This window comes from Manihot esculenta, chromosome 14, assembly GCF_001659605.2.
Source record: "Manihot esculenta cultivar AM560-2 chromosome 14, M.esculenta_v8, whole genome shotgun sequence".
Taxonomy (NCBI): domain Eukaryota; kingdom Viridiplantae; phylum Streptophyta; class Magnoliopsida; order Malpighiales; family Euphorbiaceae; genus Manihot; species Manihot esculenta.
In genome coordinates this window covers 8,142,855-8,161,866 of record NC_035174.2, presented here as the reverse complement: position 1 = coordinate 8,161,866, position 19,012 = coordinate 8,142,855, and the positions used below count along the sequence as shown (strand labels likewise).

General features: G+C 34.6%; 3 protein-coding genes across 3 annotated transcripts; 1 reads left to right on the top strand and 2 right to left on the bottom strand.

The window, feature by feature from the left end:
• Positions 1 to 2,333: 2,333 nt before the first annotated feature.
• LOC110631002 (zinc finger protein WIP6) lies at positions 2,334 to 3,929 on the top strand. Its single transcript, XM_021778687.2, has 2 exons — positions 2,334 to 2,782; positions 2,894 to 3,929. Exons 1-2 carry the CDS (start codon positions 2,405 to 2,407, stop codon positions 3,392 to 3,394), a joined length of 879 nt encoding a protein of 292 aa, XP_021634379.1. The 5' UTR covers positions 2,334 to 2,404; the 3' UTR covers positions 3,395 to 3,929.
• A 2,594-nt stretch (positions 3,930 to 6,523) lies between these two features.
• Positions 6,524 to 7,926, bottom strand: LOC110600311 (allene oxide cyclase 3, chloroplastic). Its single transcript, XM_021737131.2, has 2 exons — positions 7,448 to 7,926; positions 6,524 to 7,364 (listed from the first exon to the last, which is right to left on the bottom strand). The coding sequence occupies exons 1-2, from the start codon at positions 7,788 to 7,790 to the stop codon at positions 6,841 to 6,843; spliced, it is 867 nt and encodes a 288-aa protein (XP_021592823.2). The 5' UTR covers positions 7,791 to 7,926; the 3' UTR covers positions 6,524 to 6,840.
• Positions 7,927 to 9,251: 1,325 nt separating this feature from the next.
• LOC110630643 (methionine aminopeptidase 1B, chloroplastic) lies at positions 9,252 to 18,264 on the bottom strand. Its single transcript, XM_021778155.2, has 10 exons — positions 18,069 to 18,264; positions 17,918 to 17,999; positions 17,598 to 17,835; positions 17,048 to 17,209; positions 16,942 to 16,983; positions 15,998 to 16,069; positions 11,498 to 11,577; positions 10,774 to 10,871; positions 10,062 to 10,109; positions 9,252 to 9,485 (listed from the first exon to the last, which is right to left on the bottom strand). The coding sequence occupies exons 1-10, from the start codon at positions 18,208 to 18,210 to the stop codon at positions 9,340 to 9,342; spliced, it is 1,110 nt and encodes a 369-aa protein (XP_021633847.1). The 5' UTR covers positions 18,211 to 18,264; the 3' UTR covers positions 9,252 to 9,339.
• Positions 18,265 to 19,012: the final 748 nt, after the last annotated feature.

Here is a 19,012-nt window from a genome sequence, read left to right as displayed (position 1 = left end):
CATTTTTAAGTTATTGAAATATAGGCAAAATTTCACATAGGGTGTTATAGTAATCATATTTAAAACCTAGGACATTATAATTGGTTATTTATTGGACAACGGAGCGGGAGGTTGACGTTACAGATTGATGGGATGGTTTGTGTAAATGTTTCAGAAAACTTTTTGATCATTTTGTGCTACGTCTAATCAAAATCAAAATCTGACCCACCACCAATTTGTTTTTTTTTTTTTTATAATTAGTTAATTAATTAATTAGTATGTGTATCCCATTCACTGTTGCAACTGTTTCTTGGTTGCTGTTAATATTTGCATAGAAATAGATTGTCTCATTCTTTTCTTCTCACTTTCCTCTCTTCAATTGAAACTACTTTTTGATAACTACGGAACTTTTTACATCTGGACTCTTGAAAAAAAATTCTAATCTAAGACTCATCAGATCCCAATCAAGTGGATCCATTTCAGACTGTAAATTTCAGTCCGATAACACAAATCGGACCGGATAAACTATATGTGTGGATTTATCCGAAAAAAGTCTAATCCAATGATGTGATAAAAAATAAAAAAGTAGACCAAATCATCTCGCAGCCCTATCCGTATGCGCATCGAAAAAATTAAATGATCGTCTAATGTGGAAAATAGTCCTGACACATCCATACATACAAATCTCAGTGATAGAGACAGTTAATACTGTAACAGAGAAACAGTTGACATCACTAGCAGATAAAAAAAAGAGGGATAAAGGGGAGAAATGTCATTTTCTCCATTTAAACTTACACAACTACCGTAAATTATATTTTCTGAATTTTAGATTCTCAATATTAATTTATAAATATTCTGAATTAAAAAAAATATTTCTACGGGAAAATAATAGAAAAAAAAAACATTCTGACTTCAAAAAGAAAAAAAAAACATTCCTAGGGGAAAATAATAGTTTCATTTAATAAATAATCCATGTTGCATAATGAAAGACTAAAAGTAATATAATATGAAAAATAACACAAATAATGTGTTAATCAATTTAGTTATTGAAAATAATTAATTATTTCAAAACTTTAAATTAAATAGTGGTTATTTTATATCTTTTTATGAATATAAATCACTTCTTGAATATTACTATATATTTAATAAAATATTTTTTAGCTACTTTAATTTGTTACTTTTATAGCTTCAAATATTTTTTAATTTAATAAATTAAAAAATTTCATTATTTGGGTTAATAGGCTTTTTAATAATATTCAAAGTTATACTTTTTTCATTTATTATTATTTTTTTACTTAGAAACCATAAATTTCGAAGGGGATTTTTTTTTTTAACGATATTCAAAGGGGACTATATTCTTCTCTAGTCTTTTCCTATTAATGAATCTCATTGCATGGACATGTGTGTGTGTGGGCGAGATAACTTAGTAGCTTTACGAACAGTGAAAATCTTGCCTTTTCATGGCTGTGTTACCTCTACGTCTCCATCAATCCATCTTTAAATAACAAAAGTAAAGCAAAGAGCATAAAGAGAGAAAGAGAGGTCAAGCCTTCAGTTCTACAGTTAGCATTGCTCCATGTCTACGCACTGAGAAACTCTCCCCTCTCTCTCTCTGTATCGCACTTTTGCCTGTGTTAAACTGTTAATGGGGGACGGGGGGGCAGAAGTGAGACCTAAAAGACAAGGCAGAGAGCGGAAGAAGGAAAGGATTAGGAGCTCGGGAATCGAGCATTTGGAGTGCAAGTTATGATCTATTAATAAGAGAAGAGAGTGAATATTAGTGTTAATGTTGGTACTCTGTTCTATGCATCTTTCAATCTTTTATTTTCTCCCACCTCTTCTCCTTCTGCCGGTTCTTTGTCTCCTCCTTTCCCAAACACGCCAAAACAAACATGTCCACTTCCACCATTCCACGTCCTTCCTTTTTCCCTCACATCCAAACAATCCCTTTAATCATTTCCCTTAACAACAAATCCCGAATCAATTTGTTATAGATTTGCTTTTAAGAGATTGACAAATTGGAAACCCACTTTTGAATCTATTAAATGGGTATTTTTTAAAAACTCAGTTCTAAATAAATTTTAATTAATCTCAATAATTAAAGACATAGTCTTTTAATATCAAATTAAAATAGTTATTATACTATTTTAAAAATATCTGTTTATTTTACAGTCATAAATGTACTGAACCTAAAAATAAAAAAATATATATTCACATGGTCAGCTAAGTCTGCGTGTGTGTGTGTTTTTTTTTTTTTTTTTTTTTATAATTTATATAAAAAAATGAATTATTATGCTATTAAATACACCAAACATAAGGTAATTTCACTACTTATTTGGCTTTTTCGTCCCCACTTCATCTTCTGCACCAGAAATCCAAAGCTCCAAAATCCTTTCTTTCAAATCTCTCTCATAGAATCATCATAATGCAAACTCCCTCCTTCACCTGCATATCCTCTAGTGAAAGTGTGTGTATAGAAGCTGATGACCAAGAAGTCGACGAAGATTCCCTCTTTCTTTCCCTTGGACCTCCTGGCCAAAACATCACCAGATACCCCAACTCTCGCCCTTCTCTCAACAATAAGCAGAAAATTGACGAAAACCCTACCACTCAAAGTGGTGTAACTGTAGCTCTTCATATCGGTCCTCCCACCATTGGAGCTAGCGCTAGCAACCCTAATCACATTGGTTCGCTCGTTGAAGGCCAGTACTGGATTCCTTCCCCTGCACAAATCCTTGTCGGTCCGACACAGTTCTCTTGTGCTGTCTGCAACAAAACATTTAATAGATACAACAATATGCAGGTTTCAACACTAGTGGTTAATTGCATGATTTTATTTTCCCTTAATTATACACTTCCTTTATTGAAAATTTTGCTTGTTTTATTGTTTCTACTTGCATGGATCGATGTTTAGATGCATATGTGGGGGCATGGATCACAATATCGAAAAGGTCCTGAATCTTTAAGAGGAACAAAACAAGGTTCTTCAATGCTAAGACTGCCTTGTTATTGCTGTGCTGAGGGGTGCAAGAACAATATTGATCACCCAAGATCAAGGCCATTGAAAGACTTCAGGACCCTGCAGACACATTACAAGAGAAAGCACGGAGCAAAGCCTTTTGAATGCAGAAAATGTGGAAAACCCTTTGCAGTCAGAGGAGATTGGAGGACACATGAGAAGAACTGTGGTAAGCTTTGGTTTTGCATTTGTGGGTCTGATTTTAAGCACAAGAGGTCCCTTAAGGACCATGTGCGTGCATTCGGAGATGGTCATGCTCCACATACAGTGGAAATATGTGAAAACGAAGAAGAAGGAGGAGAAGATGATGATGATGATGATGATGAGGACGAGGAAGAAAATAACAATGCAGATCAAGGAGATAATAGAGGTGGTCATGGTCCACTTTTCTTTTAACAAAGTATGTCTATATGTAGAAGTTTAAGTAGTGATTGTGATTAAGAATTGGCAGTGACTATTTTTGTGTTATCTGTGTGTGAGAGACAAGGGAGAGAGAGGAAGAGGACAAACAGTATAGTGAAAGCCAAGGTTCTATATATGCATTTAATGTTGGAAGTGCTAGTTCGATTAGCTAATTAAAGAAGGCTTTTGTTTCGTTTTGTTTTGTTTAACCAAATATTTTTTTTGCAATAAATATTACAGAGAGATGAATGATCATTACTATGGAAGGTGGTCAAGCAAGTAAATTCAGTGGTGACTGCAGATAAGAGCAGACATGAAGACATGTACAGTAGAGTCACAGATTCTACTGTTCACAGCTATGAAATTGGCATAGATATCGCGTACTCTCTTTCTCTTTCGCTGTCACAAATATATTCATATTTCAGAGAGAGAGAGGTCAGTCTTTCTGAGCTTCGACTAGCACTACTAACACTTTGATCGAGCCTCTTTTGTCAGTAGAGAGAGGAGAGGGACCACTGATATTTTTACTGCTTTTGGGGTTTCACCCAAAGAGCTTCCTTTTTTCCTTTTCAGAACAACTACAAACAGATACTACGATACAATTTCAGGCCCTCTGATTCCTGCCACTTTTAACCCTAATAATGTGCCAATGCATGCATTCCCCTACCATTAGCTTATCAGCTAACCCCACCATCATCTTCATCAGCCTTTCTTTCTTTGGCTTTGGCTTTCTTATCTCTTCCCTTTATTTTTTTTTTCTTTTGTAAATCTCTCTGCTGCCATGCATGCATGGATTCTGCAACCCACTAACTATACTATCAGCCTTTCTAATTATATTATTAAATTCCTCACCTCTTAAGTTAATATGATATATATTTATTTACAATGGAAGCTGGTGATTAGATGCTTTTGATTCAAGTTAATAATTTTGGTTCTTTAATATCAATATATAAAAATTTCCTAAACTTTCTGGAATCACAAAACCATTATGAAGGTCTGATCTATTGATCCTTTCCCTCCTCGATTGTGTTCTTAATTTTAGCTCGGCGAGTATCAAAGTAGGGTTTTGTCGCATCAGCATCACTTCCATTAGGTTGCTGATGCTGTATATTTCTTGATTTGAGCTTTTCCAAGACCTTCAGCTGGAGCCTACGGGGATTTTGACATCTAGCTCTTCGTATACTGAGAGGATCTTGATCTGGTTTCCAAGTTTAGTTGACTTGAACAGCTTTTATGGTAATTTAATTTCTAATATTGCTTTTTTTTTTTTGTGTAGATATTTTATTTGTAGCAGTATATTTCATCACAGAATAACACAATAAAAGATAAAATTTTAAATGTAAAATTGGAAAATTAACCACCACCATAAAACCTTAATATCATGTCCCATCTAAAAAAGCTGAAAAATTATTTAATTATGAGTTTTATTTTTTCAAACTAAATTATGCTAAATGAAGTGAATATGATACATGACGTTCTTAATTGGAGAAAAAAAAAATTGGGCAAACCATTATTTTATATATATATAATTTTTAAAATGGAGATTGGGATCGGAAGAATAGAATCTGAAATCTCTTAGATTTATTTAAACGCATTAAGTATGTGAATGCCTAGTGATTTTATATTTAAAAGTTAATGTAAATAATTTGAAAATAAACCTGTTGTAATTAGCATTAATAGCCCAAAAATATTAAATCTTAAGGGCATAAAAATTTAAACAACTTAAAGTTTGTTAATTTTTTTAAAAAAATTTAAATACTTTAAACTATTTATTTGGTATGATTTATTTTCATAAAAAAAATTTTAAATAAATTATTGCAAATTATATAAAATTTTAATTTATTTTAAAATGAAAAAGTTTATATTAAAAGTATTTAAATTTTTTTATTTAAAATAAAAAATTAATAAAAAAGAAATAATTGAATTGAATTTTATGAAATTCTTAATTTGAAAGGGGGAGTAAAAGAAAAATTCATACATATGAATTGGCCAAATATAATATCTTCATAAGTATGCCAATATAATATGAAATCCAAAAATCTTATTTATGAAAAAAGTGAATTAAAATGTGTTTGTTTTCAAAAAGAATACTAGTGTTTATGATACTATTAAAAGAGAATAATTCTCAATGAATATTTTGATAAAAATTATAAGAATCAAAATTAAATATAAAATATTAAAGAGATCAAACAATAACTTTTTTTTTAAAAAAAAAGATAAAATTGTAATGATGAAAATTTTAAGGATTGAATAGTAATTTCCTTAAAATTAGGTCAAATTCATAAATAAAAATTGAACTTTAAAATTTTAGCCTTTGTCTACCACCGGCTACTCATAGCTAGAAATAAGGTGAAAGTATTAATCTTTACTCCAACTAGTGAAATAATCTAGTATTATAATTAAAGCTTATGGGTCAATTGGATTCAGTAATTTTTCACCAAAACAAATTCCATAGAAGAAATTATAAAATACATTGGTGATATCAGCTAGAATTTCATAATTGGTATGACAACGTGTATTGAAAAAGGTAGAAAAGTGAGTTCTTAGCAAAGTATATGAAATATGATATTTTGTCCTCTACTGTTCTCAACAGTACAATGTATAGTTACCATCTAATAGGAAATTGAGTATTTCAAATTTTCAGATTGGCTTGTATGCATGGTGAAGGTACTGAATTATCATACTAAAACTCAAGGGTTCCTGATCAGAATGGTTTCATATCCCAAGTAAATAAAAGGCAAAGACAGAAGATACATATATAGATAATAATCATAAACTACCTTTACCAAGTATGCACTAACACAGCCTTACTGCTTCACAAACCGCAGGGAGTTTCATGCATCCAATTCAAGGATTCCAACCTGTGACCCCATCCATGGCCCAATGCTATTTTGTTGGCTTCTATTCATCTTCTAGCTAAAAAGCAACCCCTAGCTAATCTTCCAAATATTTGAACTTCAAGCTTCTCCTGACAAATGTTCCTCAACGCAAATTGCTATTGCTGCTGCTGCTGCCTATTGTGCATGTCATATTTGTTTCCTTAATAATGAAAAGCTTAATTAATTTTTCTGAAAAATTATTACCTGCATGACCATTCAAGCCCAATCCAAAACAATCAGTTCAATATATTGGCCCATGTTCATCCCATTTCATTCACATGGGCTGGTCAATATTTTGCATTAGAAGAAACGTAATCCGACAATGAATATAATGTTTGTAAATTTCGAGTTGGAGCAACTCTCTTCATTGTAATAAAATAAAATTATTCCATTTCGTTTTCACGTTAGCTAGGTTATTATTCTATCGTTGCTTATTTATTATTCTATAAGAAATTAAATATTATTTTGAATTAGAAACAACTTATGTCGGAAAAAAAAAAAACATAATAATGTTTTGCTAGCTAGAGTGTAGCTGATCAGGATCGCGAACAAGAGCATCCATCAATTGGTGAAGTGAAGAACAGTCCCAGACGGCAGAGTGGCCTTGGCAGCCGGAGCAGGTTCAACGTTAGGAGAAGGGATCACAGGCTTTCCCAAAAGCTCACAAGGCAAATCAGGTATCCCCTTCAAATAGAAAGTATAAAAAAGCTTGAAAGGAAAAACTATTTGCTTCAGCTTCACTTGTCCGTACACTCCTTCAAAAATTCCAGACCCACCGGTCACCGCCAGATATGTATCCTCATACGTCAGATACGCTCCTTGAACTGATATGTGCCCGTATTCTCCGAAGTAGAAGCTGTATGTAGCCTCGTATCTGTCGCCTTTTTTTTCTGGTACGTGCTGGATGAGCACGCAGAGGCCAGCAGTTATGCCTAATCTTTTCTTGAGGTCTCCAGTGTAAAGCTTGTTGGTGAAGGGCACCAGGTCCCCCAGAGATAGTTCTTGTTTTTTACTCAGTTTTAGGACTGCTGGGCTGTCCTTGTCTCGTTCGTTTATTTCATAGACGTTGAGTTCTTGAACTTTGGCTGAAGAAAAAGAAAAGCACATAAGTCACTTATCAAATTCAATGGTTAGTAAATATAATAAGAAATAAGGTATAGATAATTACTGGGTTCTCGAGATTCTGATGAGGACTTAGGTTTCTTGAAGAAGGAGAAGGAGGCTTTAGTGCCAATGCTCCAGGAGCTTTTTCTTGATGAAAAATGGTGATGAGATGTGGAGAGTTTCAACTTTTGGATTGAGAAGTCTTGTGAACGAGCGAAACCCAGTTGTGTTTGTGGCTGAAAAAAGGAGGAGTTGGATTTTAGGTTAGAGAATTTGAGAGAAGAAATTGGCTTGAGAGAGGTTGCAGTGGCCATTGATGATGGGTGAGGTAAAAGCTTGATATAAGATTGAAAATGCAAGAAGCCAGCTGTTGGAGATTGCGATGCAAACGAATAAATGGTAAACATATATATAGATACAAGATTACGCTTGGTTGTTCGAAGCAATTTCTTGACCAACTTTTAGGTTATACCTTGAAAAGTAGAGACAAAGAATGGGGAGTTAGAATTGTCGGCACTTCAGGTTCCTGAGAATTTTCTTTGCCCATCAGACCAAATTAGGCTAAACTACCTATTTAATTAATGGAAGTTAGTTCTTTAAAAAAAATAATAATAATAAGGCAAGAGAAGGAAATTTATTGGTTAAATACATTACGGATTAACACGTTGTGAACATGATGTCGACATTAATTTATAATGACTGATTAAAATTAATAGGTTTTTGTTCGAAATAGTAATCAAATAAAATATATTTTGGCTAATTGTAAATTTTATTTTATACAATTGAAATTTAAACTCGAGGTTTAATAGCTTAAGATAATTCTAGTATTAATAATAAAAACTCATGAAGAAAATCTAATGTTTTTATCAATATTTGATAATAAAAAAAAATATTAAAGAAAATAATGATGTTAATTATTTGTTAGTTGAAAAAGGCATGACCTCTCAACACATCCGATGTCATGCAATAAATTTTTGTAGTGTTCAAATTTATTACTTAAGGTTGATTTGTTCCTCATGCTTTACTATCATTGTAATTGCATGATAAAATAATTATTCCATTAAAAACTATGTTTCTTTTTAATATTTTTGATATTTTACAGAGATGGAAATTGTTAGGATGTAACCTTTACAATTGCAAATTTGTTAGTACAACCTACCATCGGGAAACAAAATGAATTGAACCAATAGAATTAGGTTTTTTTTTCCTCATTTTGACTTGAAAATCTTTGGTTTGATTGAATTTAGAACGTTGAATAAATTTGTCAATTGTTTAAATTAAATAGACTGAATAATGTGGATAGCTGAACTAGTCGTGAAACCGGTGTTACAATTAGACCTTGGCCATCAAGGTTTACAAAGTAGACCGGGGGTAGGAAACTTTTTCCTCTTTTACCGGTGAGCTTGAGAGATTTTTGGTGTTAATTTTCAAGTTTCTGGTCATCTTCTTCCTAATAAACATTTGCTACTGAGTTAACTTCCCAGAAATGGGTCTAGAGAAACCACACCAGACTCAAACGTTGGAGAAAACTCGTGTGTACCCGAAAGCTGTCTTGGTGGAATGCACTGCAGAGCATATGATTAGAATATGAAACTAAGTTGGCCACGTGCTGGATTAATAAACTATAATGCCTTAATTCATATCATTAAAATAATTGTAGCAACGCAGACCACGCGGATAAAGCAATGTCTGTCCTCAATTAATTAAGCACAATATTGACATGACCTGTATCGTCTCTTTACTCGAAGCTTCTTAGATCTAATATACACAACCACCTTAAAGCGGACCAAAGCAAAGTCGTTTACCAATCTTAATTATTGTCTTTTTGGTAAGGAATCTGAATAATTTAAGAATTACAGGAAGCCATATGAATGGAAATGAATTTGCACCTTTACCAAAATTGTGTAACGTGGAGAAGATTTTGAGCCAAAAACAAAATATAGTGACTAATATTAATCAACATTTTGTCAAAATTTCTGCACCAGTTTTGGTAATTAAAATGGTATGCTCAAACTGTGCAGCAGGGCTGCCATCAGCTGTCAAAGTTGTCCAGTTGTCAGGCCACGTTACACACTTAATACCTCCCATCGTAAGAATTGGCTCTGCAACAAGATATTTAAAACAAATTGTTATAATTCAGTACAAGAGACCAACCAAATAAATTTACAGCACCAACTTAAATCACTTGTTTTCTCCCCAAATTATGATATGCTTCCCAATCAGAAAGGAACGCAGAATGACCTTTAAAGGCTGTGCTTAGACTTGTCAAACAACTAGCGAGTAGATTTAAGTTGAACACTTCAAAGGAATGGACTACCCCTAACTACACAACCTTATCCACGTACATCCCTCTTCAAAAATAAAAAATAAAAAATAACAATAAAAAGAAAGAAATTAAAAAAAGACCAGTAATAAATGAATCCTCTGTTACAGCATTTCCGGATCATAAATGCTAAATGTAGTGTGTAATTTCATCTTCAGTTGCAAAATACCAATATTGAATTTTTTATGTCCTCTGCTTATTCTTTTATCCATAAGTAACAAGAGTAGAGGTAGGAGATAACCAATTTATTCCAGTGTATAGCAAATTACATGTCATGTGATGTCGAAGTAAATACATAGAAGTTGGTAATCCTAAAAATCAAAATGCTCGAAGAAGAAGAAAGATATAAACTCACCAATTGTAAATGTTTGACCTTCAACCATTGTACCAGGCATTTCATTCCCTAGCAGACGATTAGCGAACAATATAGAGGAGTTTTAGAATGACGATCAATTACATATGAACATCCACTAGCATATCAAAACAACTATCAGCAAGCATAAGTAGGAAGATATGCAGACAGAAAAATAGCTCCATCCATAATTTAATAATAGATGTATTCCAAATCATCTCTTTCACTTTATATTTGGAGGCTCTTTCAATTTGTTTCAAGAATTTTAATCTGATACAACTTAAATAGGAAATCCTAATTAGCAGATGGCAATTGTTCAGTAAATGAAAGTATCCAGATTAGAGAAACACACACACACACACACAGAGAGAGAGAGAGAAGAGAGTTTGGAGCTTTAATATGGCTTAACAATAAGGAACAGCAAATGCAAAAAAGCATTACTGCACTTACGTAGGTGATTTTGAGGCTTGGTTGAATTGATTCTAGTTCATATTTTGACTTTGACAAAAAGAAATATTTTAAATAGCTGAAAAGAGGAGGGCAGCAAAGTGCTTTCATTTCAGTAACTAAGAGGATTTCCCTCAGCATGGTCAAAGAATAGTGCAGTTATACACATTGAAACGCATACAAGAATTCCTAAATATTGAGTAAAGCCACAGAGAACAAAATACGTAAAATTGATATTACCAAATATTAGTATATGGAGATTACTTACGATGATGCAATATTATTGGTTCAGAATGAAACACGGTCCCTACACCATGTCCAACAAAACGGTCCACCACACCATAACCATATTTTTCAGCATGCTCACTGAGACAATAACCAAATATAACATTTAACACAAGTGAAAATACTGAAATTTTGTGAAATCATCAAGCCAAGTAGCTTTAAGGTACAAAATGCAACACATGACATTTATCTAGGAAAAAACATGAAAAGCAACAGTTGAATCCCATCCTCTAAAACAGATACTTCCTCTTCAAGAGTGAATTTATTGGCATATCATTCCTGATTTCAATATATATATATATAGATATAAGGCTCTCTAGAAAATCAGTTAGCTTTACCAAGTAAAGATCAAAAGCAACAATCCACAGTGCCAATGAATTGTAATGTAATTCTAGCTTTACAGCATATAAGTAAATGAAGTATTTAAGCCCTGATCATACTCATCAGTTTACTTCATAATTCATGTCAGTTATCCAATTACAGAAAAGAATCTCCCCTTGAACTATGATAGTTTTGTTAGATATTGGACTCTCGCACATCTCATAAACCTCATGGGGAATGGAAACTTCAGCTATAATGAGTTGCCAGCTTAAATGAATTTGCCTTATCTTGGAAAAGAGAGGATAATATTCTGACATAATTCCTTAGCTAAAGTAAAAATCCCTTCTTCCTAATCCAAGTCATCATGAGGAAAAGAGAAGCCATACCTAATCCTCTTTCCAATTTTTTTGAAACTGGCACCATCCTTGCAAACAGCTATTCCTTTCTCCATGCACTCTTCAGTCACCTGCCACAAGGGGTAACGACAAGGCCAGAAATTTATATAAGAATTCCATTAAATACAGAACCAAAGCTTGACAATTATTATATTATCTCTAAGGAGTGAGGGGGAATACATAATAGATAAATACCAAATTTTGGAAGGGGAAAAAAAAGAACCATTCACTTACCCACTTCTAACATGTTTACAAGATTATCAAATAGGTATAAGCAAGAAGATGACAAATAGAAAAAATAATTAATTGCTATTGTTTCTCATATGTTATAAGTTATAGAAAGTAAATATGTTAATATAGGAAGTAAATATTGATAGATGGGTCAGTTGCTTAATCCTAGGGATTGTATAATCATAGACTTGATTTTCCTTCCTATTTAGATACCCTCTCTCATGTATAAATAGATTGTAATCTCTATTGTGAAATACAACAAATATTATCCTTCTACATGGTATCAGAGCCTTTCTCGTAGAGATTTAATTTTTCTCTCCCGTCAAAGTTTTTTTTTAAGAAAAAAAAAAAAAAAAAAAAAAAATTTTTTGGAGACTTAGGGCTCTGTTTATTTGAGTTACCCATAACGGGTAATATTTGGATCTCACCATCGCTGGAGTCGCCACATCGTTCCCTTGTCAGATCTGAGGTTTATTTGCCGTTCGGGTTTTGGGGGAGGTGTTTTTATCGGTACTGTTCATCGACTGTTCACGGGTACTGTTCATCGGTACTGTTCACGAGTACTGTTCATCGACACTGTTCACGAGTACTGTTCACCGGTACTGTTCACGTGGTACTGTTCACGCCGGGTACTGTTTTCTGATTCTGTGTTTCTTTTGTTGCTGTCGTTTTGGGTTTGTTGTCATGGTTGAAGTGAAAACCACCACCGTAACTGATGTGATTCCTATGATGACTAAAATCACGGAACACAAATTGAATGGATCTTCCAATCAAGGAATTTTGATATCTGCAGATGAGTATGCACAATTCGTCCAATACCAGGCATCTCTAAAATCCTCTAATTCCTCCTCTATCACTGCAATTGCCGAGTCAGGTAACTCTACTACATGTCTTGTATCTTCATCCTCAAAATGAGTTATTGATTCTGGTGTTACCGATCATATGTCAGGTAATTCTACCCTTTTGTCCAATCTTGAGTCTCGTACATCGCCTTCTTATGTTACTCTTGCTGATGGCACTAAATCTTCTGTCATTGGTTCTGGTCATGTCAACTTAACCCCTTCTCTTTCTGTATCCTCTGTGTTATGTCTCCCTAAGTTCGCATTTAATTTGCTTTCCGTTAGCAAACTCACTCGTGCATTGAATTGTTGTGTCTCATTTTTTCCTGATCACTGTGTTTTTCAAGATCTTTCGACGAAGCAGATTATTGGTAGAGGGAGTGAGTCAGAGGGTCTTTACGTCTTGGATCAGCAACTACCTCGATCTCCTCGATCTCTGGTATGCTCCACGCGTTTAACACCTTTTGATGTTCATTGTCGTTTGGGGCATCCTTCTCTCTCAGTTTTAAAGAAGTTATATCCACAGTTTCATTCTTTGTCTACTCTAGATTGTGAATCTTGTCAATTTGCCAAACATCATCGTTTACCTACACTGCCTCGAGTCAATAAACGGGCTTCGTCCCCCTTTGAGTTAGTACATTCAGATGTTTGGGGTCCTTGTCCTGTTGTGTCTAAGTCTGGCTTTAAGTATTTTGTTACTTTTGTCGATGATTTCTCTCGTACTACTTGGTTATTTTTAATGAAGAGTCGTTCAGAATTATTTTCTGTTTTTTGTGCATTTTATGCTGAAATCCAAACCCAATTCAATACTTCCATCCGTATATTGCAAAGTGATAATGCTAAAGAGTATCTCTCTGGGGAATTTCAATCTTATTTGTTACAAAAAGGGATTCTTCATCAGTCATCTTGTGTTGCCACTCCTTCACAAAATGGAGTTGCTGAAAGAAAAAATCGACATCTTCTTGAAGTAGCCAGAGCTCTCTTATTCCAAATGAAGGTACCTAAATGTTTTTGGGCTGATGCTGTATCCACTGCTTGTTTTTTGATCAATCGCATGCCTTCCTCCATCCTTCATGGTGATATCCCTTATAACATTTTGTTTCCCACTAAATCTTTGTTTCCTATTGAGCCACGTATGTTTGGTTGTACATGTTTTGTTCGTGATGTTCGTCCACAGGTTACTAAATTGGATCCTAAATCACTCAAATGTGTCTTCCTTGGCTACTCTCGACGTCAGAAAGGGTATCGTTGTTTTTCTCCTGATCTGAATCGGTATCTTGTGTCTGCGGATGTAACATTCTTTGAGTCCACTCCATTTTTTCCGCCATCATCTGTTTATAACACCGAGGGGGAGGAAGATGACCTCTTGTTATACACTGTTCGCTCTTTGTCTCCTCAGACTACTCCTACACCTTTCGCTCATGTGCCAGGTCGCCCTCCCATCTTTCATGTGTATTCCAGACGCTTAGAGGACTCTGACTCCGTTCCGCTACCTGCTTCTTTGTCGACAGATCCTGCTCCCACTGATCCTTCACCGTCTGATTTGGATTTGCCCATTGCTCTTCGCAAAGGTAAACGTACTTGCACTTATCCTATTTCATCTTGTGTCTCTTATGATCAATTATCCTCCTCTTCTCGTTGTTTTGTCACTGCTTTAGATTCTATTTCAATTCCCAAAACTGTTATTGAGGCTTTGTCCCATCCTGGTTGGCGTGCTGCAATGGAAGAGGAAATGATGGCCCTTGACACTAATGGTACTTGGGAGTTGATGTCCTTGCCCCCAGGAAAGCGGGCTATTGGGTGCAAATGGGTGTTTGCAGTAAAAGTAAACCCTGATGGATCTATTGCTCGCCTCAAGGCCCGTTTAGTGGCCAAAGGTTATGCACAAACTTATGGAGTTGACTATTCTGATACATTCTCTCCAGTTGCCAAGCTCGCATCTGTCCGATTGTTTATTTCCTTGGCGGCTACTCATGATTGGCCCTTGCATCAACTGGATATTAAAAATGCTTTTCTTAATGGTAATCTTCAGGAGGAGGTTTATATTGAGTAACCACCTGGTTTTGTTGCTCAGGGGGAGTCAGGTAAGGTTTGTAGACTTCGAAAATCCCTTTATGGCTTGAAACAGAGTCCTCGAGCATGGTTTGGCAGGTTTAGTGAGGTGGTCCAACAGTTTGGAATGAAGATGAGTAAGTGTGATCACTCAGTGTTTTATAGAAATTCTGATAGTGGAGTAATTCTGCTTGTAGTATATGTGGATGATATCGTTATTACAGGAAGTGACATTGCTGGCATCACATCCTTAAAAGAATTTCTTAAAACACAGTTTCATACAAAAAATTTGGGTTCCTTGAAATATTTCTTGGGAATTGAAGTTATGCGGTGTAAGAAAGGCATCTTCTTATCTCAAAGAAAATATGTTCTTGATTTGTTGGCAGAAACAGGAAAATTGGGTGCTAAGCCTTGTAGTACCCCAATGACCCCTAACCTTCAACTTACCACAGAAGACAGTGAGCCATTTGCAGATCCTGGAAGGTACAGAAGATTAGTTGGTAAGCTGAATTATTTGACTGTGACTCGTCCTGATATTGCATATTCAGTGAGTGTGGTAAGTCAGTTTATGTCCTCTCCTACTGTTGCCCAGTGGGATGCTCTGGGACAGATTCTTTGTTACCTTAAAGGGGCCCCAGGGCGAGGCCTATTCTATGGTAACCATGGACACTCAAATATTGAATGCTTTTCTGATGCTGATTGGGCAGGCTCGAAAGTTGATAGGAGGTCAACTACTGGGTATTGTGTTTTTGTGGGAGGTAACTTGGTCTCATGGAAAAGTAAGAAGCAAAATGTGGTCTCCCGTTCTAGTGCTGAATCTGAATATCGAGCCATGGCACAAGCCGTTTGTGAAATCTTATGGGTACGTCAACTGTTGGAAGAAGTTGGGTTTTCAAATTCGGTGCCTGCTAAGTTGTGGTGTGATAATCAAGCAGCTATCCACATTGCCTCCAATCCAGTATTTCACGAGAGGACCAAACACATCGAGATTGATTGTCATTTTGTTCGTGAAAAGGTTCAACAAAAGATAATATCAACAGAACATATCCGAACTGGAGAACAATTAGGAGATATTTTCACTAAAGCTCTAAATGGGACTCGAGTCGATTATATATGTAACAAGTTGGGCATGATTAACATTTATGATCCAACTTGAGGGGGAGTGTTATAAGTTATAGAAAGTAAATATGTTAATATAGGAAGTAAATATTGATAGATGGGTCAGTTGCTTAATCCTAGGGATTGTATAATCATAGACTTGATTTTCCTTCCTATTTAGATACCCTCTCTCATGTATAAATAGATTGTAATCTCTATTGTGAAATACAACAAATATTATCCTTCTACATCATACAAGCAAAACCCTTACCTTCACAAGACGCTCAAGAGCATCACTAACATTCCCGCAGAGAAACGTCTTTGATGTGTCACCATGATATCCCTAACAGGCAAAGAGAACACACGGCAGATGGACAAATCAGCTCTACATTCTTCACATTAACGACACATTAAAACAGATCAATAACCTATTCAAGTTATTAGTTGTGTTTGTCATATGATAGCTGCACTTTATTCAATTGAGCTCAATTAATGTTTTATCCCAAACTAATTGGGAATCATTTTCCTCCTTTATGTCTGTATATAAGCAAAAAGAAAATATGCAGTAAAAATCAATAAAAGTATAAATAATATAAATTATCCATGATTTGATAGTAAAGAAAATCCTGAATAAAATTTAAATCATATTTCTTTGAAATACTAGTTCTCTACTTCTCTTATATAATTCATCTAAGATAGTTCAAAGCAATAGGGCGCGATGTTAAAAGTACCACTATAGACCCTTTTGGCCTTAAAATAGCTCTTGATAATAATTTGATGTTGACTAATGCTGCTAATGATTCTCTGTTGTACTACAGTGATGTTACCAACATGTGTCCACAAACACTCCATTGTAAAATGTTCACAGCATGTGTTAATTTGTCTCCTAGAAAACTCTAAAAGCCAAACACCAAGTTATTGCAGTTAAAAAATAAATGAATTGATAAGTGTACAGCTAAAGGATAAAGGATATACTCTACACTGTACCATTAAATTCTCAACAGTTAAGTAAGTACAGCATAAATGGGATCAGAAATTTTTTTTTTTTTAAAAAAAAGAATAATAACAACAATAATGGAAGAAGATTAACTGATGATGTCTGAGACTGTCAACACTTTGTATTTTACAGGTGTAGAATATTTTTGTCAGGAAACTAATGAACCATATATATGAATGAGCTAAAACTAAAGTCATTGATAGAGATTAGCAACATACATTTAAGTAGACTGTCACATCAATGTTTATTATGTCACCATCCTGCACAGAAGACAATTGTTAGCGACCATGTGCATATATGTCATACAAACAGCAACAGACAGACCTGTAGCTGACGCGAATCAGGTATTCCATGACACATGCACTCATTAACAGATGTGCATACACTCTTGGGAAATCCTCCATATCCAAGAGGAGAAGGATAAGCACCAGCCTCAATGATCATCTGGTGTACTGCTTTGTCGATCTCATTCGTTGTCACTGATGGCTAACAGCATAGAGAAGCAAGTGAATGCAATCTCAGAAACTATAATCTTAATGTCAGCAAGAATAAACAGATGCAAAATATAAATAGTACAATGTTAAAAACCAGGACATACAAGATAAGATACTCCCTCAAAAGTAATTTAAGCATTTGTGATAGCACACCTAAGAAACCCCTACTATATGCATTAGTTATACAATTCCTGATGGGAGCTAGTGGTATACTAATTTACGCATTGAATTATTGAATGAACATAAAAGAGTTACCATTGCTGAACAAAAAAAGATTTTCAAAAACGCACGCCAGACCTCAACGTACAATGATACAAATCCAAATCACCACCAAATATGAAAAGACGAAAAATGAAATGAAATGCGACTAAAATTCGTACCCTAACCAATTTCCCTGCAAATTCCAAGACGCGAGCTGCAAGCTCACAAGCAGCTCTCATTCGAGCAATACCTTCAGAGTCATGAAATTGATGCTCTTTGGAAAGCTCTGGTAAGACATCTGAACCAACATAAGGTGGCTTGGGAATATGATCAGGCACAGGAAGACGGGGCGACACCCTTCCACGCCTCAAAGGCGGTCTTTTTCGAAACTTGACCTTACTTTGAAGCTCTCGTTGCCTGTTTTACGATCAAATCTACCATAAAAACCACCATTTTCAACTTCCAAACAAAAATACAATTAATCAAACAACTAACGTACCTCCTGATTCTCATTGCCTCTTCTAAACCGGAAATCCTCTTTGAGAACACGACGAGTGTCCTTCGTCCATCCGATTGTTTACCTAAATTTGAGCAAATAATTGTGAGTACAAACCATAGTTTGACTTCAAATTCAGCGAACTTTTACTTACCACTTCGAGTGGGACAAAAGGTAATCGGGGCTCCCATGAAAAGAGTTGATTTCGACCATGAAGATGAAGAAGACGGCTCACTATGAGGAGAAGGTGAGAGTTTAACAGAAGCAGTACCAGAGAGTGAAGCAGAGAAAACCATCGCTCTGTCTGTATCGCGCGCAATGCAGCTGAAGAATTGAAGATAACAGAAGAAGAGTGGACTTCCGATTTTTGTTCGAATGATGGGCGACATGGTAACAGTGGGTTGCCCTTTCGGCCCGGACTTCTCTAGATGGGCCAAATTCAAGCCCAATATGGGAGGCTCTTGAGCCTAAGCTAATTTAATTTCTAAATTTAGATCATACTGATTTTTTTTTATTGCAAATTTCTACTTTTAAAAGGATTAATATATTCTGATTCAAATATATATGAATAATATATTTATATTTTTATATAAAATGATTATTTTATTTTCTTTTTCCATGTGAAATTGAGCTTGTAATTTTAATATCCATGAATTTTCTTCCCCTCGGCAATAAATGCTCAATTGGATTTTCAAAACAGTGAGCTGCTGAATAAAAAGCAAAGGAAGAGAATGGGTCCATAAGGGTTTTTTTTAAATAATATATTTAAATTTTATTTTAACACTCAAAAATCGATAATACTAATTAAAAAAAGTGACATAAATTATACTATTTCATCATTTAGAGGTTTAAAAGGCATTAATTGAGAAGATGATTAACATCAGGCCTTCCACTTCCACTTAATAAATGCATCAAAATTTATATATTTTGCCTGATTAAATATGAAAATTTATATAATTTTGATTTATATATTATTTATTTATTGAATAATAATTTTCCATAATTAATTGGGTAAGCATTGGCCCATGAGGACAGTATCTCAACATCTTGAAGCTGCTCCCAAGTCAAATTATATGTATATTGTTGTATAAATAAATG

Excerpts from the sequence above, each read along its gene's own strand:
- LOC110631002 (XM_021778687.2), top strand. The coding sequence starts at position 2,405 with ATGCAAACTCCCTCCTTCACCTGCATATCCTCTAGTGAAAGTGTGTGT. Across the intron at positions 2,783-2,893 it reads ATAGATACAACAATATGCAG|ATGCATATGTGGGGGCATGG; the intron begins GTTTCAACACTA and ends ATCGATGTTTAG.
- LOC110630643 (XM_021778155.2), bottom strand. The coding sequence starts at position 18,210 with ATGGTTTTCTCTGCTTCACTCTCTGGTACTGCTTCTGTTAAACTCTCA. Across the intron at positions 18,000-18,068 it reads CTTTTGTCCCACTCGAAGTG|GTAAACAATCGGATGGACGA; the intron begins GTAAGTAAAAGT and ends GCTCAAATTTAG. Across the intron at positions 10,872-11,497 it reads AAAATTGGAAAGAGGATTAG|TGAGCATGCTGAAAAATATG; the intron begins GTATGGCTTCTC and ends TTATTGTCTCAG.
- LOC110600311 (XM_021737131.2), bottom strand. The coding sequence starts at position 7,790 with ATGTTTACCATTTATTCGTTTGCATCGCAATCTCCAACAGCTGGCTTC. Across the intron at positions 7,365-7,447 it reads ATCAGAATCTCGAGAACCCA|CCAAAGTTCAAGAACTCAAC; the intron begins GTAATTATCTAT and ends CTTTTTCTTCAG.